We start from the raw sequence: 26,772 nt of genomic DNA on the forward strand, positions 1-26,772 counted from the left end.
GTAGAAAGAAACTCATTTGTACGTCAAACATCATCTCGTACGTACAAAATGGTCAAGAGATCATTATTGGTAGAAGAGAGGGGGAGGGGAGAGAGGGAGAGATATGTATGAGTGCGCGTCTATGTGTGTGTGTGTGTGTGTGTGTGTGTGCGTGTGTGTGCGTACATACATGTGCTGGTGAAAGTGGGTGTGCGTGTGTGTTGTGTGCACGTTCTCCCGCATGCGGTAAATTCTTTCATCCACCCACGTCATTATAAAACGTCGCTGATTCGCTCATTTGATGTTAAGGCTCTTAAAAAAAAAGTGGGTGGCGGTGACAAGCAACAGAATTTAGAAGGAGCGCGCGCGAGTGCATGAGCGTTCCCATGGAAGGGGATGAAAAAAAATATACACTCGGTTTTCATATGACTGGAAGTGCGCAGCCGTAGCGACGGGAACAACTAATTCGTTGATTATCAAGTGTCGAATGGTCCTTGGTCTCTTTTCTTTTTTTTTTTCGCCTCATTTCGGGAGCAAATTCGATGTTATAATCTCATGCCGGCTCCATCGGTTTCCAGTGATAGCATTTTGTTCTCCACACGGGATTGCAATTTTGTGATAATACAATAAAAAAAATCGTGTTCGGCTCTTGAGCCTGCGTTTCAACCGTACCGAGAGGGGCTGTCTTGTCGAGTTCTACACTTCATCTGCCAAGTGAACGAGGGGAGGAGAAACAGAGAGACAAACCAGGACATAAGAGGGGGAGACTTTTGAGGAGGAAGCGGTCGGAAAAAGAAAGCAGGGCAGAGAAGAGAGCAGAAGGATTTCGGACCATGGCCAGGCTATATCCAACAGTGTGTGCTTCTGTCCTTTGTCTGGCGCTGATTTTCGTTCACACAGGTGAGTTTATACGTTCTGTAGATGCCAAATATAATATGGGTAATTCAAGCTCAATTTGAAGAGAGCAGTGAATGTGTTCCTGCTCCGAAAACATTTCAAACAGGCTCAGTGCATTTCTCCTCGCTGTTTTCGGGGGGAGGGGGGGGGGGCATATTAATGCTATATATATATATATATATATGCCAATTTCGACGGAAAGACTTTGATAACAACTCTTTCAGGTGCTGATATTTGGTTACACGTCCACAATGACACCGCTTACTAGTAGTAGGGCCCAAAACTGTCATTAATCTTAAAAGCACCAATACTATTTAGTAATAGTTACACTTGCGTCATACTGTCTTGTATGATATGCACATCATGCAGTGGTCACATCCATATAGTTAGACACGCTATTCAGTTGATGAATCATAAGGAGAGAACAGAGTCAAACTTCAGATGATATTTTTCATTTGACCAAACCAAGCTTGTGATTAGCTTGAACGTGTTATGCTTACTTCAGCGCTGCCTCATGGAGTCACAGCAATTTCGTTTACTGTTCGAACATCCAATAGGCTGCTTCTCCCAAGAAAGTTTCACTGGTAGCAATCATTTCATTTATTGCCACCCCTTGCAAGTTAAAATTGCAATGATTTCGTTTTGTTCGGAACAAATTTCTTAGTGCTGCAAATGAGTCGTCTGTTTTTAATGAACGCTTTTGATTTTGTTTAGGTTTCTTTTAAAAAAAAATTCAAATTTCTCATGTTATTCTCATAGACGTGTGTACTTTGTCAGCAAAATCATGTTAACATTCGATAGACCCGTATAAAGCACTTCCCCACATAACATACATCTTGCTTTGGTATTGTTGGCAAGTACTCGGCCAGAGTATTGAAACCAAGCTGACAAAGTGTCATGTTGATATCACGCACGTGAACTATTCAGCAAACATCTTCATTCCAACAACTAATACTCACGCGTATTTCTCTTCTCAGCGAAACATACGAAAAAATAAAGAGCGTATAGATTCAAAGTGCTGTCCACGGTTAAAACAAACCATAGAACAATTGAAGGGATATTTCTCCAACTCCTGTGCGAGGGTTCCTCTCCTATGAAGAAATCGTCGAAACGATGCTGTCAAGAACATTCGCGTATATATATATATATGCATTTATGATTGACTTGATAATACAAGAGTCTGGGTGTGAATCCACCCCCCCCCAAAAAAAAAAATAGATAAATAAAAGAACCGAATTCTGGATCATCCAGTTAATATTGTCTGTTTAAGCCATAAGACCAGGTTTCTGCCTCAATGATTAAAGGGATCGTATAGTTTTGGTTGAGACCTAATTTCAGGTTTCTAACATTTTTTGGTGAGATAATGAGAAACCTCTTATGAAATATGAAAGAGCATGTAATTCTATGAGGAATTCAACGTTTATTTGATAAAGATTGGTTTGAAATGGCTGAGATATCCGAAAGAGAGCGATTCTAATAAAGTGTGGGACCCACACTTTATTACTATCGCTTTGTTTTACTTTGTTTTTGGATGTTTCAGTCATTCCAAACCCAATTTTCATCAAATAAACTTTGAATTCCTCTTAAAATGGTATGTTCTGTACTATATCATAAGTGTTTTCTTGGTATCTCGCAAAAAGTTAAAAGCCCAATTCTCATCTCCACCAATACTGTATCATCCCTTTAAAATATGTTTGAACGTAAAAATCTAATTGCTGTTTTGAGAAGCGATGAAGAAAAAAAAAATGCGTCTATTATGCATCATGCTCCGCTGTTGTATATTGCCGATTTTTTTTCTTTTGGCCAATTTCAAGAGGACCGACGACGAGCTGAACATGAATACCTATGTATCACACAACTGTCGGGCAGCAGGTGATTTTGACCTCACTTATTATGGGAACGGTACTACAGGACTCGACACAGTCATTGGGGGTTTCCGTACATCGCACGCCCAAGCTCTTATCTCCTACATTGATTGTATTTATGGCGGCTCTCTCTAAAACTTTGGCACCTCTATGAACTAGGCTTCTTCTTTTTTTCTTTCTTTCTTTGGTCAGTGCTTGTTTTCCTGCGGCGAACTAAGCGCAAGCCTGATATAATAAAGTTTCGAGGGTTACGTGCTTCCTTCCCACACGACCAAAGGCTGCCTTCTCGTATTGCTCCATTCATTTCTACGAATACATCTAATATCCTGTCCATTTGCTTGAAGAACGTGACCGCGCTCTGGTCAGCGGAAAAGGCACAAAACTCTCAAATCCTCTACGACGGATGTCTTTCAAAAAGGAAATGCAGATTGGTAATCTCTTAGGAAATAAGTCATGACAATGTCATTTCTACAATATACACCAGTCAGTATATGATTGGTAAAATGCACAAAATTAGCATATTGTGTACAGTGGAAAGAACAATGAGTCGTCACTTTTTGCTTCCAATATTATATGCCACAGATTCTGTGGCTCAATGAAAATGACGACATCAAAACCTCATCATTGCCAATTACCACGTCACTGGCAGGTTGTGATCACGGGGCGTCAAGATGTGTCACATCACGTGTATTTGCGCTCGTACTTAAAAAGTGGAGGGTATTTATGGTGCGGTGCTAGGAGCAGGTTTTAAGGCACAAGTGTATGTGTACGTGTGTGCGTGTGTGTGTGTGTGTGTGTGTGCGTGTGTATGTGTACTCATAACCGTACACGAGGCGCATGTTAATAATCGCTGCTAAATCGATTGATACAGCAAATATGATATTCCGGCATGATACCGGATCTTGCGGGGTAGGGTGAGGAAGGGGAAAATGCCTGGCATACTATTCCGCAGGAGCTCGCTCGCGATAGTGTCAGAACCAGTTTCACTGTAGCCGCAAAAGAAACGACAGTACGGATTGAAAGTGGCATTTTTGGACGAAATATGAATATTTACCATAGTATGAAGTAGAGAGTGACCTAAGGGTAATTTGAACACCACGTGACTACTTTTCATAATCTTGACCCTGCTTTGCAGAAACAAAGTCCTTTCTACGGATGAATGGCTGGCTATTAAACCTTTAAGAAAAACAAAGCAATAAACAAATCCATCTTATGCAAAAACTCCAAAATCTATGAACAGATGAGGCAGAGATAACAATGTCAAGTATGACCAACAATACATTGTGCGTCCTTCAGATATCTACTGTAAGCATTCTTCCTTTACTTTCCCGATATTGTTCCTTTCATATCAAAATTTATAAGATATATTCCAAAATATTCTCTGTGATTTCTTTCCCACAAAAGAGGAAAATGCACATAGACAACATTGTATGTACGGTGCAGACACAAAGGTACTAGTTATATTTATATTCCTATCGGTGAAACCCAGCGTCGGTCCAAACTATCAATTTTGACTTCCTTGAGTGCCTACAGAAGGGACCGGAAAAAAAAAAGAGAGAAAAAAGAAAACAAATATAAGAAAATATACATCTCAACTGCTCGACGAGAAGATGGCGAGCTCGAAGCCATCTCCGGCCCATTCCGGCAGCATGACGGAGAGACCTGGCCGTCAGAAGCGACGCGGAGAACCCACCCCCGGCGATGCACACAACGCCCTTTTCATTTATGAGGGACAACCCTTGTCCAGCGGCTCCCGATCAGTTTCAATCAGACCTTGGGCAACGGGCTAGCTACCGACAATATTGCCTCTCGGTCTCATTATTCCATCACTGCAGGAGGGTAATGGTGAGGGGGGGGGGACGTCGGCGAGTGGGGATCATGAAAGACAGAAGAGAGAGAGAGAGAGAGAAAGAGAGAAAGAGAATGGAGAAAGAGGAGGACAGAGAAATGGAGAAGGACATAATGGGCCCAAACTCATCCTGATATTCTGATCATGTCGGCGGGAATAATTTTCGTCATCGTCATTCGCATTTCTATTGTTTCCCCGGAGTCCTTTTAAACGTTGTCTGATTTTCTCCTCCCTATAACCCGCGGTATAATCACAGTCATCGTGTTGTCATAGTGGAGAGAAGAAGGTGAACGATCATCTCGTTGCACTGTTGATCAATAATAATTGTCAGTGAATCTTAGAGAAGGCTGTTAGAAATCTTTATTTTTATTAGACCGAAACTTTTGTCACGCGTTTGTACATCATGCTCTTTAAATATTTTAATAACAGACGTCTATTTTATCCTTGCTACGAGCGAAAATTCAGTCAAGAAACATACAATACGAGGGGAAAACCCCGAAATTACAATAAGAATAGCATGATATGTATTGTCTCTTGAGTATGTGACATCATCATTTATTATTCATTACATTCATTACCTCCGCCAAGGAGCGTAAGGTGTGATTGTTCGCTTGCTTGCTTGCTTTTTTGTATGTTTTTTTTTTTAATCCACATCCGTTCATAACTCAAGAGGATTTGGATGAAAATTTCAGGAAAAGTTGATAATGACACAAGAAAGAGATGGAAAATTGATGGTAGTGATCTGAATCCCCGTCTGACTGAATTTCGGGGGATTTATTTATTTTTTTTGTTGGAAATCACAATATCGGTAGAAATGAGCTGGTAAGCTGAAGTCTGCTTACTTCGAGTGCTTCCTTAGTTCATTATACATATATATGTATAGAGAAAGAAATAGATAAAAATACGTGTTTTTACAGTTCTCCAAATATAAGTTCCCCCACACACACCCACACACACGTATATATGCACATAAATGTATGCGTATATATAAATATGTATATGTATATACCTGTATATATATGTATATATATATGATATATATGTATATACACATATATATGTATATATTATATATATATATATATATATATATATATATATGGAAAAGAGAGAGATGGGAACGAGCAAAGGAAAAGACAGCTAGGAAGAAAATCAAATTTCTCCTTGAAGTGCAAATGAGGCGCATCTTTATGATAAGAACCACAGTAATCGCAAATGCACTACTCTCAGACCCAGCGTGACGCCGCAACCCCAGCAAGCAGCCGCCTACTTCTGGTGTAATCGATTCTCTTAGCCCGGCGTGCTCAAGTCACTGAATGGGCCCAAACCTGTTAGGCAAGGACGAATGGCCCGTGACACTCCACCCCACCCCCCCCCCCCCCCCGTACTGTCAGTGGCGCAAAGTGCCAAATGTTCGTGAAGATGGACACTTTTCAAGGAAGGGGACCGGGGAGTACTTCAGTGAAGTAGGGTATCGAGTTACGCTATGAGCAGCCCTCGAAGCCAAGATAGGAGAAGCCCAGTATATCAGCTAACGTCTGCAGGTATTTTTCACGTAGAATGCTCAGGGAGGACAAATTACTCTGGTCGTCTTTTCATATCAGGCCTTAGGAAGTATAATGAACCGCTTTAAGAAAAAAAAAACAAATCGGAAAGAAATGTATAAATGTAAGTATTGTTGCCTTTACTCTGGTTGATATCATTATATTATACTAGTTGGTTTTTTTTAAATTTTGTACATCATTTGATAGTGTGTGTGTGTGTGTGTTTTTCACAATTTGCATGGAAAGCTTGCGCTTTTACACAAAATTAACATTTTTCCTTTGTTTTACGAAAATGACGTACGTGCCAGTGACTGCAGCTCATTTTGTGTTTAAGCTGTACGTATCCATGAAAAAAAAGGGATGTAACTTCCAATTTCATCGACAAATGTAATCAGTGACGTCGCATTGGCATTATAACGGAATAACAAGGAAAAAACCGTCAAAATTTTGACATTTTGCCTTTTCTTTTTCGTCTGAGCCATTTCTTTCATCATGAAAACAAAAACGCCAGTAGGCGTGAAGGCTACAATGATTAAACGAAGATCAACTTGTTTGTCTGTGAGGATTTGTGTTTCAGTTAATCGTCTGTGAGGATTTGTGTTTCAGTTAATCGCCTCTGCAGACAGTTTTTTTTTTAAATCTTCAAGTCAGAATGTACTTTCTAATAAGCCAAACGTACTTGTCCATCATTTCTTCCTAAAGGTCACTTTATTCTGCCATTTTTCTAGGTTGTCATTCTACATAGAAGAAATGAAACAGGTATTTGCTGATAAATATTTCATCACGATGTGTTGTACGTTGTACATGTTGTGCAGTAACATAATCATCTGACGGTGTTGTGTTTGTGTGCGAGAGTATGTGAGAGTACTCTTTGTGAGTACAAAATTTGTATGCGTCCGTATGCGTGTGTGTGTGTGTGTGTGTGTGTGTGTGTGTGTTCATGTTTCGGTTAACGATAAAATTTGATGCTCTACCGGTCATGGGGTAAATATCGTGAGAGTAAATTTGCCGATCTCTAATGAACGGAAACATGCAGAGCAATGTGCCTTTCTCTGAATAAATGCGTGCGAGGGTTTTGTTGTTGTTGTTGTTGTTGTTTTTATTTTTTTGGTTTTATTCCTCGCACTGGCAAGGACGTCAAATTTGCGCTTTTTTCACATCTACCTGAGATAACGAGCGTGTGGCGTCATCACCAATCCAGTTTACGAACCATTCTGGGACTTCTCATTGACTGTGCACTCTTCTCCAACTTTGACCCGTTCATGGATCATAGCTGCTGTCCTGTTATATTCATATTACCTATTTAACCGTGGCTTTACAGATCTCGAAGAAAGGATTTACGCACTTGGACATTACGAGATATATATATATATATATATATATACATATATATATACTGCATATAGTATATACATATATATATATATATATAATGATAATACATGTACTATATGCAATACCTAACCTTTACTTTGTTGGTCGATTGGCTCAAATGTCTTCAAACTAATTGTCAATGAATAGAGATCGCCATATCTTCCTAATATTTTGCCTTTCTGTTTGGACTGAGAAAACATTGCTACTCTTGATGAGCAGGCTTCCTGATAAACTTTACAACTCGGTCAAGTTTGACTTCATTATACTGAATGCCGAAAAAGTTTGACAAGTTAAGCCAAGTGCATGGGGTACACAGAGGGTGAAGGGAATAATTCGACTCAGACGACTATTAAGGAGGTACCATTTAGAATGAGAAAAGGAGATAGAGAGATAAAGGGGGAGGGAAGAAAAAAAAAGTGGTCGTTGCTCTGTGAGTTAAAAACAAAACAACAGAACGGTTTTCCCATAAAACGCTTCCACCAAGAAGACACCTCTTTAATACCGATGGGACGGAATTGTGATACATAATAATGTGCGCGTTTTCTCCGTGTGATGTTTACACATGATCATGTGATAACATCGGTTCACTCCTGAGATTTCAGCCAGAGATACAGAGTGCAGTCAATGTGAGTCTGGCTCTCGAGCGAGGCGTTAACTTCCGCCGCCTTCCTTCGCCTGGGAGCGCGTGGAATTGATTTTGGTATGCACTGCCCTATCCGTAAACGCATCAATTTGATTTATGGGCATTTTTGGGTTGCGCGTCTCTACCCCCTTTTTTTTCCTGGAGGAGGAGGAGGAGGAGGAGGAAGAGGAGGAGGAGGTGGAGGAGGAGGGAGTAGCGATATTGCCATGGGTCCCATAATCTGACTTAGACGAAATAATCGAGCTCTAGGAGACGTTATTGAGTTATTTGGCCTTACGAGCTCCTTTTCTTTTTCCGAGTTTGGATGATTTGAGTCCATTGATATGCTCTGTCACGAATTAGGCTATTGAATTACATGTGTGTGGTTGATATATGTGCTTAGTGCTGGTCTGATGGTTCACTCAAGACTCTGAGTGAAGTGCCTGAGTTATCAAGATTCATATGGGTCAATGAATCTCCTTTGATTAATGGTTTGTTTACCCATTGAAGATTTTATTCTCCAGAGTTTCATCTGCTGCGGCGATGATATCGCCGATTTTTTATCTAAAAGCATTCGTATATAAATGATACGTAAAGGATCACGCAGGTACAAGTGGAATCAAAATGAACTGGCCTGCTTGGCCGACATTGTTACAAGTTGTCACTTGATGTTTCTGTACAAAATTTACAAATGATATAGACATGCCAAGTGACAGGACGATACTGTTCATGCTCAAGATATTAGATGCTGCGCGGAGTATTAAAACAAGGGCTTGCTTGGAATCCAACTCTATAATTTGATATTCTACGGAGCCTACTGTCATACCAAATTAAGTTGTTAAAGAAATAAGTCAAACTTAATCACTCTGTGAATGAGCTTGGACGGTCAAACATTGACAATGAATTGACATTCCCCGAAAGTGAAATCTTCTCAAATTGAAAGGTGTCATCGCAAGATATTCGACGAATCTGTCGAATCTGTAGCGAAAGAACGACAAGGAATATTGGAATTTAATCGAGAAGCATTCTGGAAAAAAGAACTTAACATTTTCTTTTTATTCGCTCGCGGAAATAAGAGCTGCTAGTAGTAGAACGACAAGGTAAGGCAGTGACGGGACTTAAATACTTCATAGACAACCTCCTTCACGTACTCTTTTGAGCTGTACGGAGTATACTCGGCAAGGTAAGTTATCAAATGACGCACTTCGTTGCATACATCGTTAAGCATGGGTGCTCACACGCGGAACACTTCCGCTTCCACTCTAGATTTTTATGTCCCCTCCAGTATTCACAAGGAGAAGGATGTTGATTACAGTGCCTGCTCATTCAAAGTACATCGCTCAAGATAGCATGCACCACAGGACCATAGTACCCCGCCGCCAACTCTGTAGGGTAATGCTGATCACATTGTCTTTGGATTCTCATCATTTTTTTTTTTGATAGCTTGTGGTCCAGTGAAAGAGCACCTGAGATGCCACGGTCGCCAAAAAAAAAAAGAAAGAAAAAGAAAAGAGAATCACAATAGAATAGATAAATATTCCACGACAATCATAAGCTAACCATTACTGAGTAGCACAACCTGCAAAAATGGCTCCTTAACTCAGTATGTATATGCATATGAACTTGTTCACTATACCAAACTTCAAAACACAATTATATACTCACACTTTTTTTGTGTGATTCTATATCACAGTAGTGACCCTTGGCATCACGATTAATTATTTGGAGCTGACCAAGCGATCTTGGCATGGTCATCTAACGTTCTGGTTTCATGAAAACGTGTGCACTGGGAAATTTATCTTCCCAGCCAAGGGACTACTGTAATGGTTGTTGCCATTTGTTTATGAGATGTCAAGATCTTCAATCCTTTAGGTGAATAATATAGCTGGTGTAATATTCATACATAACGAATGATGATCCCATAAACATGACCATATCAGTGTCTGAAATACAATCATTAAACCTGACAACCTCTGGACTTTTAGATTTGTCTCTTCCTCACACTCTTCCTCGGCTTGCAATAGAATTTAATCTGGAATTCGTCCAGGCTTAATTATCTTCTCGGATCCATCGTGAACACCCTTGAAATGTCAACATGACCCGCCCCATTCGACAAGTGGGGAGTCATTTATTCGCTCACGGGAGGGACATTTTTTGTGCAGGTGTGCGGTCATCATTCCTATCAAGCAGGAACGGGTAAATTTCCCGTCGCAAGTGGGTGAGAAGAGAAGGCACTCAGTTCCAAAATGAACCCCACACCTCACCGAACTATTCATCGCGAATGCAGATTCTCTCCCCATTTAGTCTCACCCCCCCCCCTCCTTCTCTCTCACTATTTTTACTCTTCCCTCTTTCTCGCAAGTGGTGTCAGTCTGCGGTGACTGGGTTTCGCCCCCTTGACAGACGCCTTGCTCTCCCCGGATAACTTGTTGGGGGTCAACACTTCGACTTCCTCATTGCAATGCGAGGACTCTTGACAATGACAAGTAATCTCGAGTATTGAGGGGGGTTCCAGATTAACCATCGCAGTCGGATGAGGTGCTATTTGCTCCGTGATGTACCCGAGAGCTATTTGCGGAGTACTTCCTCACCTCCCTTCTTTTCACAGAAAATGTCTCAGGCACCCCCAAGAATTTAAGCGAATTTTCACTGGGATTGCTTATGATTATGCACCTTTTTTGATGTGGAACCCACTGAAAACTTTTGACGCAGTATCAATAGCACAATATGGCTAGCGGCTTTTAACCTTTGTGTCTGACTGAGTGAGTTTAAGCAATACTGAAGGAAAAAAAAAGACACCTCCATAAAAAAAACCCCAAACACCAGGATGAAAGGGATATGCAGTCAGAAGGAGTAAAATAAAGGTAATCATAGTGTTTCCGATGCATGCTTTCAGACGTGAATAAGGTCGGTGGTGTGGTAGGTGTGTTAAGGGTTTTGGCGAAATTCTTAATTGCATAGAAGTGACGGAAATTGGAATGCATGTCAGTTAATCGCTTTGACATTCATCAATTAATTCACCTGGCATTGTCGTTTGATAAGGGATGTAACGATGGGAACAAGGCCTAATTGGGCATACGATGCGATAATGATTGCACGTAATCAAAAAGGACACCCACATTCAAGGCACCATCTCCCGAGCTTGGCTGGTGGTAATATCTTGGGATGCGGGCACTCGGCGTTACCTGACGAAAGACAGTCGAAATTAATCAAATATTATCCCAAGATCGGACTAATATATCGGATATTGACACACGCTTGCGTCACCGCTGGAGCGACTCGGTGGCACTTTTCTCTCTCAATTAGCACCTTTGTTGGGTCGGGGATACCAGCTCGGGTGGACGCCGAAGTAACGCACGGATGAAAGCATCGTTGATCCGCTTAGCACAATCACTTTTTGCAAGGCTGGAACACTGATCGCCCCAAATGGTCACATGCCCAGTGTAAACATCGATAATTTAGTGGCTTTTAATTCTATTTTTTATCTCTCGAATTATTCCTGGCATGAGCTTAGTCAATAAGAATTGCACAAGCCTCACTCAGTAAAAGCCCAGACTTGTTTATAGATGGTGCAATATCATACAATGTAGGCCAAAACTTCATAAGTATAGTTTAGTTAGTGTATGATGTCTGTGCTATGTTTTGCAAATTTCAAGGAAAATCTCATTCTCACTCTTTGTTGTGACATAACTGTAAGCAGAGATGACTTTATGCTGCTCTAGCAGTTCACGTCTTGTATGTTTATACAGGACGCAAACATTAAGAATGTGGTATAGCATCAATCACGGATATACGTCTTATGAAAAGAAACTTATAATATCATAGTAACAATGAATGGCAGCTCTAGTAGCGCCCTATATCTATGAAGCTCAATGCGCTTTACAAAATTAATCTGAAATGGAAAGGACACACAACTGGCAAATAATTCAACTTTCCTGAACATTTTCAATGACAAATCTACAAGATATTAGTACACAATGAGATGTTATGAGAGGGAGGAGTGGGGGGATGACGTTCCAAAAGAAGAGCTATAGAAAAGGAGAAAAATCTGAAAGATACAGACAGAAGGACGGTAGGTATTAAACTCGATATTCGTCAAGTAACAAAGGATCCTTAAAGTCATCATCCACGCACCTGATTGATTGAGATACACAAACATCTTATTACAACAAACTGCCCTTCGAAGTACCTTCACCCACATGCAATGGGAATAATAAGAACTAATCCATTGGGCTTACACGAGGGCATGCGTGCGCTCACGCAATTGTACACACACACTCATCCGGTAACAAATCACACACTCCAACATACAAACATGCGTAAAAACACACCCACACAAACAGGCACATGAATATCCGCCTCTCAACTCACACAACCTATTAGTATTAAACCCACCCCACCTGACAACACAAGTCCACCAACACGCGTGTTGTAAATAAAAGTAACCATCTTCTCCAAATCCAAAGAAATAGATGGAAAGGTTAGCTTGAACTGATTTAGAACGCCTACTTCGCTTCCATCGTACTTTCAGCACAATAGCCAAAAGAGCAGGCTAGAGACGATGTATGCGTGCACGTAGATACGATACCAGACCGGCGACCTCTGGCGACGAGACGTCTGCCGAGTTCTGTGCATAATTGACGAAGGCAGTGATAACGGAAAAGCAGAAAATATCAGAAAGATAAATAATAGAGTCGGCAGTATGAATAAAAAGATCTTTAGCCTTTAATTGGCTGGCATGATAAGCATAACAATCTATGAAGTTCCTCAGCTCCTTGGCCACCGTCTCAACTTTTTTTTTCTTTCGGTAGACAAACAGCTGTTCAAGACCTGCCCATCTATTCAGGAGAGAGAATATTCGTCACTGTCTCTGGGTCTGGCCGGGGCGTGACAAATACACCACTTCTGTTTTTTTTCCCGCGCCTTCAGCTTGAGACGTGATAATCAGCAGCACAAATTTTCCAACGCTCTGGATGTCCTGTTCTAGTAGTATGTAATATTCATAGGAGGCGATATCAATTTGTCTATCTGATAGATAGGATTCAATTATTTTCACTGCGTTCAGGGAGGTCTGCAGAACTGCAGCTGACGTTCGATGTATATATCTGTCAAGAGAGGTGGAAACTCAAATAAGTCACGATTAGTAATCCCCACAATAACAACGCAATGACGTGTTCTGTTTGGCATGTTTAGTCTCCATTCGCTCTGCATCTATCATCATTATTATCACCGCCAGCCGGAAAAAACGTGCAAAATTTGCTAATATTCTGTTTAGTGTCAGACCTTGGGTATGGAAAGTGGCACTCTTCCAACCTTTTCCAGCTAGGATGGGGCCAATTATTCGCCAGGATAATGAGCATAGCTCTCTATTCAGATCAAATAGGCAACAGGATTTCAAAAGGTTTGAACCGTTCCCCCATCTTTGTTTTAAGTCTGTGCGGTATTCCTTGCTGTAATTATGTACAACTTATTTTCGCTCTTGTCATTTCATGCCATATTGCCCCCTACCCAACAAGCAAAATACCTAACAAACAAAATAACTCTGTGTTGGCGACCTATATGGGACAAAGTAGATATTCAGCTTCAAAATGTTAAGTGTAGATCTGGTTGTTCATTTTCTTCTTGCTTCAATTTGTCGCATCTTCCTATCGGCCCATCCTGATGTTTGCATTGGAGAAGAATGACATACGACGACCTGGAACCCGGGCCTCAGTGGAGAGGGTATGATTTTTTATAAGAGAATAAAAATAATTTTCAATTCAGTCTGCTCATGCCCATCTTGATCTGATCACTTACAGTATCAGTGGCCGGACAGGACGGTTGGTCCTACCTTAGCCCTCCTCACAGCCTCTTGGATACTGACCAATCACATACTTGACATTTAGTGGCGGATCATCTGACTTCGCCTCATCGAGAGGCAGGACAACTCCTGACAGGAAGCACCCTGCGACACTGATATTCGTTCAAACGTAATACCGCTAGACAGTCACACACACACACTATATATATATATATATATATACACGTATATATATATATATATATATATATATATATATATATGTCCATACATATTGGCGCAAGTGAATCAGGTGAGATACTTGTCTGTTCTGTATGTAGGCCCTACGTCATAATTGTAAGGTGCGAAAATAACAAGAACCAAAAAAAAAAAAAAAAATCGGCATTAGGTTAGATGTTAGAAATACCATCATGCTTTCTTGAACGAACTGCGACGGATGGAGAATTAGATAATGTTCGAAATAAGGTTCCCATGCCGAAAGATTCCAAAACACACATATTTCCGATACCGAAATGTTCGTTAATCCGAGAACGAAATAGGGCTCGTTACTCGGGACATTTGTGGCGTTACTCCCGAATGTGCGTTAGTCCGAAAATTAAATCAGGTTCGTTACCCCGGAGGTTCGTTACTCCGAAGATTCGATAATCCGAAAATAATAATGATAAGGTTGTTTATTACGAAGGTTCGTTAATACGAAAATGAAATAAGATTCGTTATATTGGAAACAAAAAGGGGCGCACTAACAAACCTTCGTAATTGCAAACTTTATTTTTTTTTGGGGGGGGGGGGGGATTAACGAAGTCTCGGAATAATGAACCCTGGGGATATCGAAGCTTCTGAAAAAAAAAAAACTGTAACTGGAGAAAATCCTCAGCACGATCCGAAGCGTTAATCTCTTGGGGCCTTAATGGTCCTATCATCTCTTCTTAAATGTGATTTGGTGACTGTTCAAAAGCTGCCTATTAAAAAAGTGGCTTTTTATGGTACACAGTTATCACCAAAGATTAGACTCAACCAGAAATGTACTGATTGACTCACTTTTGATACAGAGTGTTGGTTTCCTAAAGTTTGGTAATCCCATTCCTTTCTCGTGATCACTTGCCTCTAAGAAAGCAATTTGTGGCAAACCACGATTTGGTTTTCTACAAACAAAGTATATAGATTAAGCTCTCTTCAAAGTTCTAGGTATCTCTCACATAGAAGACAAGCGATGGCCTCAACTCAACTTTAAAAATAGTGACAACTATTCCTTGCTTATGTTTCTAGATTAATGAATAACCAAACTATCTACCTACTGCATTTTAAAGGTACAATATTAACTTTGTCCTGTAGGATGCCCAGACAGGGCTATTTTGTTTGTTTGGTAGCTGGTTTCTTGAACATGCGTATACAGCTACACATTTTCAACACCAGTTCTTACTGGCCTTTTTATCATCCGACCAAGTTGTTGTTGGACATTGCTGACGGTTTTTTTTTTTCGAAGAGTTCATGCGATGCATACGCATGACCACGGCACAGATATTGGTGTTATACTGCAAGTTATATCTCTCGACATCATTCTCGGAGAGTTCGGAGGTCCTTAACCTCATGATCTGCAGCAGAAAGAAAAGAAAGAGGGAGGCAAAAGAGGACACCTGTTGCTCTCTTTGTGCCTCTGGAGTCAATGACCGAAGATTGATGGGTGTTTCGCTTTGTTCTCTCCGACCACCAATATACAAGTAATGAACGTGACAGCGGCAACATTGGCGATTGAAGAACAGGACAGCTATGAGCTAGTAGAAAAGGGAGACAGAGCGAGGGTAATTGAGCTAGGGAGATGGAAAGCGGGAATAAGATTTCGTCTGGTATCGGAACGATAAAGGTGCACAGACTGAGGGGTGAGACGGAGAGAGGGGTGATGGTGGTGGTGGTGGTGGTGGGGGGGGGGGGGTTAATGCAGGATAAAGAGCAATAATGCTGCAGACGTGATTAGTCGACTGTAGAGAGAGTGGTCACAGGTAGAAAGGACAAATTAATATCATCGATAGTCGCATCCAGGTATAAAAGATGAATTTGAATGTGTGTTTCCCGATACCCCAAAACACAAACTCGATAAGATTATAAGACTTGATTTCAATGATGAAACTTCTCAATTACTTTTCGTCGGTGCTGATGAGCACCATAGATGTCAAGAGCTGTTTGCGAATGTGAGTTGGCAACCAGCTACAATCTTTCTCTTATGTTCTTTGTTTAGATTTTCAGTGGGTGGTCGGTGGACACTGAGATTGACTCGATGTTTAGAAAGAGGAACATGGTCGTATTCAAAATTAGAGGTGGGAAAAAGGGGGCGTGTCTCGCCGGTGGACACTCCCCCAGTGGGAGTACGCAGGGATGATAAAGACTGCAGCTTCCTCAAGTGAGTGAGGATCGCAAGAGCTGAAGAGCTTTGGAAAGGCGGGCGAGCGTGGGCGTCCGTTGAATTGAGCGCGCCGGCTGTGGGAGGTTGTTTGAGAAGAAAATATATAGCGTAAATGATATTGGGTCTCATTCCCTGCTTTCCCAGAACTCTGATTCTTTCTTCCTGCTTTAATTACAAGCTTGACTGCTCTCTGCCCTGACTCTTTTCTTACTTTCGATAAAATGTATTGACGGAGTCTCATCGAACCATTTCTTCAGCTTGAAAATGATGAAAAGACCCAATACCAATTCCAAAGTACCACGCCTCCTCTTCTAGCTTTCAGTATTTTTCCCCTACTGTCATTATTTCTCTATGGACAATCGTGCATGGGCCTACTCATAAATCTATACGTAAAACGGTGGTGGTTTAACCGCGTCTCTCCCCCTTAAGGCAAAAGAATTAACTTGGCAACCAGATCACCCTGGATAAGCCCTTCTCGATCTCAAGTGGCTCAAAGAGGAGCTGGCCGTTTTTATGGCAGCCTCGAAATAGCGATGCGATAGGTTACATCAAAGCAAACTTCAAGTGAGCAGAGATACCCTCTCCGTATCATTCTCGATGCACATACTTTTAATAAACACATCACACACAAACACACTACACACACACACACACACACACACACACACACACACACACACACACATGAAATCTGTGGATCATTATCATAAGGGAGCTGTTTTTTCTCTCATATTTCAGTACATTATTTAAAAAAGGTAATAAAGATGAAATGATACCTTAGACGATATGTATAAATGCATATTTTGTTCTTCGTATACTGTGAGGCATCGCATAGCGACGATGCTTTGATGTCGCCTACAACACTTATATGGTAATTCTTGTACTTATTTGATTGATTAATGAATCAATTTATAAATCTATTGATTGATTTATCTGTCTGTGTATAATTAGAAATTATTTTCAGTAACTTAATTTACATGACAGTGAAAGCATTCCTGCCTCTCAAGTTATTCATACTTTATTACCATACTCTAATACCGTTTTATTATTATTGTTATTATTATTATTCTATTTTATCTTTTTTTTACTTCCAACTTTCACCTTAGGGCGCTTCTGGCAAGCAGAAGTACTCGTTGACGACATAAAATTTGCAGGTTTATTTTTGAAATCAAAAAGTCAACTACACTGACCTTTGTCTGATGACATCCAACTAAAATAAGGGGTGATCTGGTAGAGAGAATGATAATAATATAAGATGACGACCACCTGTACTGTCACGGAAATGCCATCAAATCAAACTCCATCTGCACCGAATATACCGCGCTGCACCGACAATTCAAAAGGGCAATCTATTCCCAATGTCACACTCTAAAAAGGAGACTTGCTTTTGTCTTTAAGAATAAAAGAAACACACACACACACACACACACACACACACAAGAACCAAAACGTTTGACTAATAACATGTTGAACATCTGTAACATTCACTTATTCTGTTTATGAAGATGGTCCCCTGCATTCCCAATTCTATATGATACCGCATATATGTATGTATATATATACATATATATTCTTTACACCCGATTTGAGCTGTTTCTTATCGTAGAATTTACATTAAATTTGACGTTGTTGCTTTTTACTACACGTTTTCTTTATACAATCTTACCCCACAATCCGTATTAATGCGTTTATATTAATCCGAATTAATGGAACAATTCATATGATTTATAACACCAGATTTTGTTTCTTCTCACTTCCATGGTTATACAATGTAATAAAAACGGAATGCAGAAATAAACTGAACTGAAGTGAACTGAACATCATTTGTAATGCCGGGGATGAAAATCATATGAGGAATAGCTCATTTAATTTAATTCAATTTCATTTCATTTTACTTCATTTAGGCCCTATAGATTTCTGCAACTTTTCCATGGAAATAATTTTACAAAGAAAATACATACACAAAATAGTATGAAACTAAGGGCTTATTTTGAATTCGCAATGCAAATTAGTGTAATATAACACAGGCTTATCAAAATGACCAAATGAAAACCTTTTTTTTTTCCTCTTACTGAATGTTTGGTGGGGTTCAGGGATTATCACTAACAAGAAACGGAAAACCCAACCCGTATAAGCAATCTGTCATTCGTATTTACTTTCTGAATACAAGAGGTGCATGTACACATGGGGATGGGGACAGGACGCGGGAGGGGAAAGGCCCTTAAAACTTATTAATAAATCTTTACAGTTGATTAAGAAATTAAATGAGATTGGTTAATTCAGAAATGAAGAACGGTTAGTTAATCAGAAATTGTGTTTCATTAAATGAGATTTCATTTAGTTTAGTATTTCATTTATTTTCTTTATTTCTTTTCCATTTCCAACAAACTTGTGTATGATTATTCACATATGATTACAATGAATACAAAATATTTTCAGTATTTACACGTTTAAGTCCGTTGTTATGTAAGTAGTAAGACATAAACTAAGTCATATGGAATTGATTACCGATGTAATAAGTGTGCTGTTCAATGTGTGTTGATGCTCATTCATATATTTCATTTTTATTATTACGACACTGTATGTTAACTGAGAACAATACAACTGAGAACACACCTTATTCTATTTTCGGAGTAAGGAACATTATTTAATTTTTTTCAAATTAAGCAAAACTTTTTGTTTTTCAGATGAACATATCCTTCAAATTCGACTTAACGTACCCCTTTACATAATATTTTTAAAACTAATCTTTTTCTAAAACCCTCGGATGAGTAAACCCTTTTGTATATTCAGGGCAACGAGCTCAGGTTCATTTTCTGATTAACAAGCCTTCGGAAAACGAACCTTAAAAACAACGTATAACGAATTTTTGGAATAACGAGATGTAACCGTAGATTTACGCATTCATCCTACACCATGGTACTCACAGCATATGAACGTGGTGCTTGGGATAGGATAAGTAAAAATAGAACGACGCAGCAGCACCGTGTCATCCTAAAAACATAATGTGATGTCAAGTGGGAATAAGAGCGTTTTTGAAATACCCTGGATATGTGAATTACTTGCAACAAAATATTCCCAATTGCATTCATAATATTATGGCAATGCTTTGCTTTTATGGTATAGCTTTGCTTCGAGTTACGAGATGACGATCCCTAACATCAGTTCTCACACAGTAGCGCAGAACAAAAGTAAAAACAAGAGCTAGAAAACTCAATGTGTGAAAATAGTCTGGGATATTGTCGAGATTTCAAACTCGTAAAATGTGGAGACGAATATGTCCCACACTTGTCAAGCGAGAAAATGAAAATATTCGTGGAGTACGACAAAATTTGCAATTCATCCCTCTTTGGATTTCTTTCTTTTTGACACGTCATGGTCAGTGTTCAAATGTATTTTCTTTCTAGCGTGGATATCTAATTTTAACCCAAAATAGTACAGTGTCACCTCGCCATTGAGTAATACCGTCAAAACTGCCTGACGATTAAATCCCCGCTAACCATGGAGGGATATAGTTGTTCTCAACAAAGTTATTGTTTTGCATTCAAAGCAGGGGCATTTCCTGAAGCAAAGGATATTCTACAGCTATATCGGTGGGGGGGGGGTGTAGCAAAACATCTTCGACTATTAATTGCTGTCAGGATTTTCAGATTGACGAAATGCGGCGGGGTTTGAAATTGCGTCGAGAAATCAAAGCACCATAACTTACATTCAAATTCACTCACACACACACACACACACACATACAAACACACACACATACAAACACACACAAACAAACACACACAAACAAACTAATAATATATACATGCAAGGAAAATTTCGCATTCTCTTAACTGTTTGATCCCCGTACAAATTTGTTGCACTAATTTCAATTCCAAATGTAGACATTCAATAGCAGAGAGTCCCGTAATTGTCTAATAGCATCTAAAAGCAATTTTGTACATCGTTCAAAATGTTTCTACACAAAGGATTACCGAGCCAGGTATTCAAGTTAACGTGCTATTCCGTTTTCGGGAAGAGTAGTAGTCATGGTAGTAGGAGAGTAGAAGAGTTGAATCTTCAAAAAAAAAAAGAAAGACGAATAAGTTTTTGTAAAGTGTGTGGAACTGCCGTATCCCCAATGACACTGCGGGCAGACCTACATTGTGCACGCCTTTACACCTTGAATAAAGCTTTCTGATAATCTCTAGCGTGAAGTTGAACTCAAATGTAACTGGGTTGTTGTTTTTTTCCGCCCTGTTCTGTCCCAACTTTCTTATTACCTCCTGGCATGTGAAGCACTCGTCATAGCTTACCAAAAATTTGGAAAGGAAATTGACAGGTGATTAGCAAGCTATGCACTAATTATCGAATGATTGCGCGTATCTAGTGAGCATCGCAGTTTATTTACGTGCAAATTTCACTTCAATTATTGACGATAAACAACAACAACAACAACAACAACAAACCAACAACGCCTCTCTCTTTCTCACCCGCTACTTGTCATTACATGAGCAGTCCTCGTACAGTTCAGTGACAAGAAAGTTTAAATGAAGTTTGTTATTGAGTGAAAGTGTGCGTAGCAATTACGATCCCTCGCATCCTCCGACGATGATTAGAATTTGTGTAACAAATTCATCGTCGTAATATTCCGCATGTATAAAACATGATTTGTTACGATTAACCATGAATTATTCATGTGATTCTATATGCCGTAAGTGTCATTCTCGACTTTTGTTACATCGATAAATTCTGTTGATTAGATTGTCGCTGTGACTGATATCACAAGCTGCTATGATGTATTGCTCATGCAGTGGAGTATATAGTGAAGTTATCAAATATCAGTGTTGGAAATTTGTCTATGGATGAAAATATATGCATTAATGTGGAAGCAGTAGAAGCAATTCCGAAATGAAGTATTATCGAATTTGTCTCTTGGCTTATTTCATGCCTTTTCACCTGCCTGTGCAAATGATTATTGTTACTTTGTAATGATTTTTGTTTCATTTGGACATGGGAGATAAATAACAATAATAATAAAGGACATTTGTATTGCGCAGCTACTATAATAATATACTCTACGGCGCATTACAAAATAACATGAAATGAAATGAAATGAAATGAAATGAAATGAAATGAAATGAAATGAAATGAAGTGAAATGAAATGAAATGTTTTTGGCTTTTGGAGTTGACCAGTCCTTCAGAGTATTAATGCAATCATGCCACCAGTTCAAAGTATTTATGTAATCATGACAACGCACGCGCAAGGGCAAAATTATGGAATTTAGCGCCCTTGACCCCAGTCTACTTTGGTTGCACTTTGCACTCTACGTTTTTGCGCTTTTTCGTTATCTAACCTAGTCTACGTGACTTTCACTTACATTCATCTGTCTCTAGAGTAGTTGCGTGTACACATCTCGTTACAATCACAAAACTGGTATCGTTGTGATATGAGAGGCTAAAGCAAATTCTATCTATTTGAAATTGCTGAGTTTCACACATCTCCTTTCAGTCGGGTCAAAGTATATGCATGACTGATTTTTTTCTGTCGATCCTGCTCGATACACTTGATTGTCTGTTACTTTCACACACACAAAAAGAAAGCACCCACAAACTAACTAATTTGGAATCAGTGGGCGTCGAACTTTTTAAGTTTCAATCATATCAAATATGATGGGGAAAAAAAGTGAATTTGGTATCACTGCCGTGCTCATTTTGAATTATTGTGTATTAAACAAGGTGATTTCATTGATTTAGTGAACAATAAATGAAACAGCTCTTTTACATAAACTGTAGGTGTATTTTGAAACTGCTGTAACTTTGTAAATTGTATTATATTGTATTGTAGTTTCAGCGTGGAAGTATTGTATATACAGTGTTCTCACCCACTCATACAAACTCTCAGGTTTATCTTTCCAAAAGATTATGCCGTCTATCATATTGAATTTGTTAAGAGAGTAAAAATGCGGGACACGCTAAGCCTTTTATGATTGAGACTTTTACAAATATATTCACCTCAATTTATCCTGCACGTCAAAGCATTTGCAGCCAGTGATATAATCACAAGAGGAACAAATTCCAAAAGGAAATAAAAGGAACGCGGCGATATTAGCAACATCATAGAAACGACAAATGTACGGTGAAGTCTTAGAAGATTTTATGCCTTTGTCCTAAAGCTACTCATCCGTCCTCAGAGGAAGCTTTTCCTCAAACACTTTAAAAGCAATCCTCTTAAGCTCAGAACACTACCGCTACCTACTCTACCTCAGGGCAGTATAAATAGGTGTAGCAATAGCTCGTGATGGAAGAATATGAATACATTTGTACGTGGGAGCCATTTTATTCGTTGAGCTACGATTATGAATTTTATGAGAGTTAGGCAGATTGAATGATTTCGTTAACGTTCTTTACAAAAGAAAAAAAATAATGACTTAGAGTAAGGTATTATCACTGCTCAAGTGTTTCATAAAGTAAGAAGAATCGGAGGCGATTTTTGGCTGAAGCTGAGCATCTTGAGACTCTTTTCTGGCAGGTAAGAAGAGACTCGTTTTAATCGTATGCCAATACACCTGGGCAATTGTTAAGAACTGTGCCAGTCCAACCGAGAAACTTAAATGAAAGAAAATACCAATTATTTCATAAAACCATGGTTACTGAGGGTGTGTATTGGGTTTCTGAACAGCAGCAAATATTTCCATGAATGCTGGTGAAAACCGAAAACTCACTGCAATGTTGGACCCTCCAAGTTAGTCACGTCTGACTCGCGACCACCACGGCTTATCGACGGCGTCTTAATAGCTGGGACAACTCCGCGTTTTAGCAGGTACATGAATCAATTTTGGGCCGATGATTCGTGATGCGGGCGAAGCACGGCTAGACAGGTAAACACAGCCTCGTTCGATTGTTAGTAAAGAAAAGTAACAATTGAAAAACCTATCGCAGTCCTTTGAACTCCCCTCGTAATGACTGTGACCAGTGTCAAAATGGCGCTCCCCTAATGGCTTCGATCATCATGAAATTTACGTCGACAAGAGCTAGATACAGATATCATGTCGATGACATTGTGATATGATACAACTTTCTGGTTTCTTTTCTGATGATTTGTAACAAAAGTGGTATTCCCCGCAGATGGCTTTACTTTTCTTGAGATTGCTCTAAAACAACTAAAATAGGCATGAAGAAGTTCTAGATCTCTGAATCGAAAAAAAAAATATTTTTGACTTTTGATGGTTTTCATGGCCACTTTGTTAAAGTCACCCAGATCACAAGATAGATAGATAGATAGATAGATAGATAGATAGATAGATAGATAGAAAAAGAAGTTATAAATTAAGATAACAAATCTGATAACGAAATCACATAATTATGGGAGTAAATAGCAAGTTTGACGGAGATAAGCCCAAACATTACTGTGTTCTTTCAAACTAAATGGCGGCTGCGAACCATCGCAACTGTATCAAATGTTTGATTACTCTGTGAAAGCATGGACCTACTACACATGGACATTCATCGCTCGTTAATTCATGCACCTGTTTCTGTCAAAAGTGGCACAAAAGCATTTTAAACATGCTTTCCTGTATTGACCTTATCATTACCGCCGACAGCCAGCCTTGTCAAAAACAAGACGACGCTTTGAGAAATCTAAAAACCACATGCGCAGAAGGTAGTAATTCTCTTAAATCAAGAAAAATGCCTGTGCAGTTGTAGTGTACATTGGGAAATTGTCGCTCAAGTACTTTCATTTGCGAAGTGCGCGTACTTTACAAGAGAAAGCAATTATTTTGGCAGGTTGGTTGTGATTTGTAATCTATTTTTCCCCAGTTTTCGCAAATTGTTCCAGAGTAAATATGGACAGTAACCGTAGATGAATGTATGTCCTATTATTAAGCCATGTTACATGCTTGTCCACAAGTATCCACTTCAGTAATTTTCAATTTTGTGACAGGAAAACTATCATATTTTCGGGTTTGCTGCTTCCTTTTATCGGTGTTTATTAACAACTTAAGGCAGTTGAGTCTGAAAAGGCACCTCAGCAAAATAAGACCGCAGTGAGGGAAATGGTTCTTTTGTCAGTGACGATGCACGATTGCACAATCGTCATTATCCAAGCACCTGAATGTACTCATTAAGATGCACATAATAGGGTGGCGGCGGTGATGATGGGATCGAAGAAAGACCTTCGTTTCTAGTCCATGTATAGTAGGTCCATGGTGAAAGTAACCATGTGGCAAAAAGATGCTTGGAAATTAACAACGCAGAATAACACGTGAAGTGATTTTTAAAAAAATGACATCGTGCATGAGTCTTCCTTCGATAGACATGATAGACCCACGTCCATATTTCTCTTTTGTGTTTCTTTACGTTGGAACTTCAGTAAAGATAGTACTTAATTGAGCATGTACTTAAGAGAGTTAAAAAAACCTAATAATCCAACTCGGCGTTGCAATGCTAAGCAAACTAAGATTATCCCTTTCAACCAATTTCTGCTTGATGCATTGCAAAGAAGTTGAAATCAAATTAAGCTATTAATTCGCGCTCATACCGTGTAGGAAGATGTATAGACATGGCGATAACTTCATCATTTTTATACATCTATATAAATATATACGTGTATATTATATGGTTTACAAAATTGGAGTGTTTTTTTAATCTATATCTATATCAATGACATCTATATTCCATTGATTGTGGTACATTTTAAACTGATGAAAATTATGTTTGTTATACGTTATCACTGACTGAATCAGTGTGGAACTTTAAATACTTAATTTCCCGTTTTTACTGAGTCTGTGTGTACATATAGGCAATCCATGATGAGCTTTTTCAAGCGTGAAACAGCACAGATTTGTATAAGTTCTGGCATGTGGGACTAAATAACCGAAATTTACTTCATATAGCAGTTTTCAGTTGTCATTGACTTATTGAGCATATGGGAAGAAGCCTTTAAAATTATGCAAATTTTGTGAAACGCGCTGTCGCTGTTGCAATCCATAACATTGTCATAAAAATGTAAAGATTGATATTCTATACAACTTACAGTAGCATATATATATATATATATATATATATGTATATATATATATATATATATATATATAATTCTTTAGCGCTTGAAATTGTGATAATAGGCTTATGCTGCGTCTGCAAAGAAAAAATATATACATTGTGTGAGCTAAGATTCAAAGCTCATCTTTACTGTAATGGTTATAATGTTCAATTTTTGTTTGCTTGGTTATTTGTGTTTAAATTTCATCGCATGAAAGTTTACAGGCTGACATTGTGATCATTTCCTTCACAGTAATAGGTCGTACCTGACACAACTTATGGAATTTAACGGAATATATATATTCCCAGTAAGATACCGGAATACCGCCAGATATATAACCCATTTAAATCGCAATGACCAATCATAAACTCCTTTACAAATGGGAAGAAGTGGAAGCTCGCAGGCTAACAATGGACATTCACCTAGGGCCCCTGCAACTGTACACAGTGCTTGAATGCAAACGACATTATCAGATAATCTCTCGCTACGATTGCTCTATTGAAGGGTTTGTACGCCAGACTCATCCGCAGCAATTGCAAAGTAGCTGGTTGGAAATGAAAAAAAAAAAAAAAACCAGCAACACACGATTCCCCTCTCTGACGAACTTTTTTTCCCCGTGTAGCAGGCAAGGAAAGCATTGCTCTCATGTGATTATAGTAATCCATAATGAAATATACAACATGGCAGATAGGCGGCTTTTTCGCGATAAATTTTGTCGCAGACATGAATGCAGACATTCTCACTTTACAGGTACAAGTGAATAAATGCAGTACATGTAATATACTATTATGGAATAGTTTGGCAATGATGGGTGAGGGTTTTCAACAATTTATTCATAGACCTACTTCTTCCGGAGAAGTATTGCATTCGTTATACATCATGATTCTCCTCGATATGCTATTATTTGGGAAATTTTCTGCAAGCAATGCATGAATGCATTTTTTTTTTCTATAATAAATCAACTCACTCGGAGGAGTGCAAAGGGACACACCGTCCTACGCCTTTAAGTCAAGTAAGTAAGTCAAATGGAAATAAAAATGAATAGCACCTCTTGTGAATATGATGTACGGCCTGGGGACATAATGTACACCTTCTACTTGGTGGCCCTAGTAGGGAATGTTTTATGTCACCCTGCATGCAAGAATTAATCTTCCTACGGCGAGAAAATCACGATTTATCCGTAAGGTAAGTCGTGGAGAAGGACAAAGTACACACAAAACATACACACTGATATGTGAAAAAATAATGATAACATATAATTGTGTTGCGTCATCAAGTAATCAGTATAAAGTCGGAGATGATAAAAGAAAAAAATGCGAGTAGAGCCTACTTTGGTAATACAACCTTTACAGTTTTCTAAGTTTCAATTCTTTCTAAAAGATATTTTCTTGTGATGAGGTAGGGAAATAATGTAT

General features: G+C 39.1%; 1 protein-coding gene across 1 annotated transcript in view; it reads left to right on the forward strand.

Annotated features, from left to right (window-relative positions):
- The first annotated feature begins 436 nt into the window (after positions 1-436).
- Positions 437-26,772, forward strand: part of LOC139744032 (uncharacterized) — a 96,872-nt gene continuing 70,536 nt past the window's right edge. The window contains exon 1 of the mRNA XM_071654493.1: positions 437-879. Within this exon, the coding sequence (XP_071510594.1) occupies positions 813-879 (67 nt within the window). The 5' untranslated portion in view covers positions 437-812. The remainder of the gene's footprint in view (positions 880-26,772) is intronic.

The sequence above is a fragment of the Diadema antillarum genome, unplaced genomic scaffold (assembly GCF_040938485.1).
Source record: "Diadema antillarum isolate AM-2024a unplaced genomic scaffold, OU_Dant_1.0 seq00001130_RagTag, whole genome shotgun sequence".
Taxonomy (NCBI): domain Eukaryota; kingdom Metazoa; phylum Echinodermata; class Echinoidea; order Diadematoida; family Diadematidae; genus Diadema; species Diadema antillarum.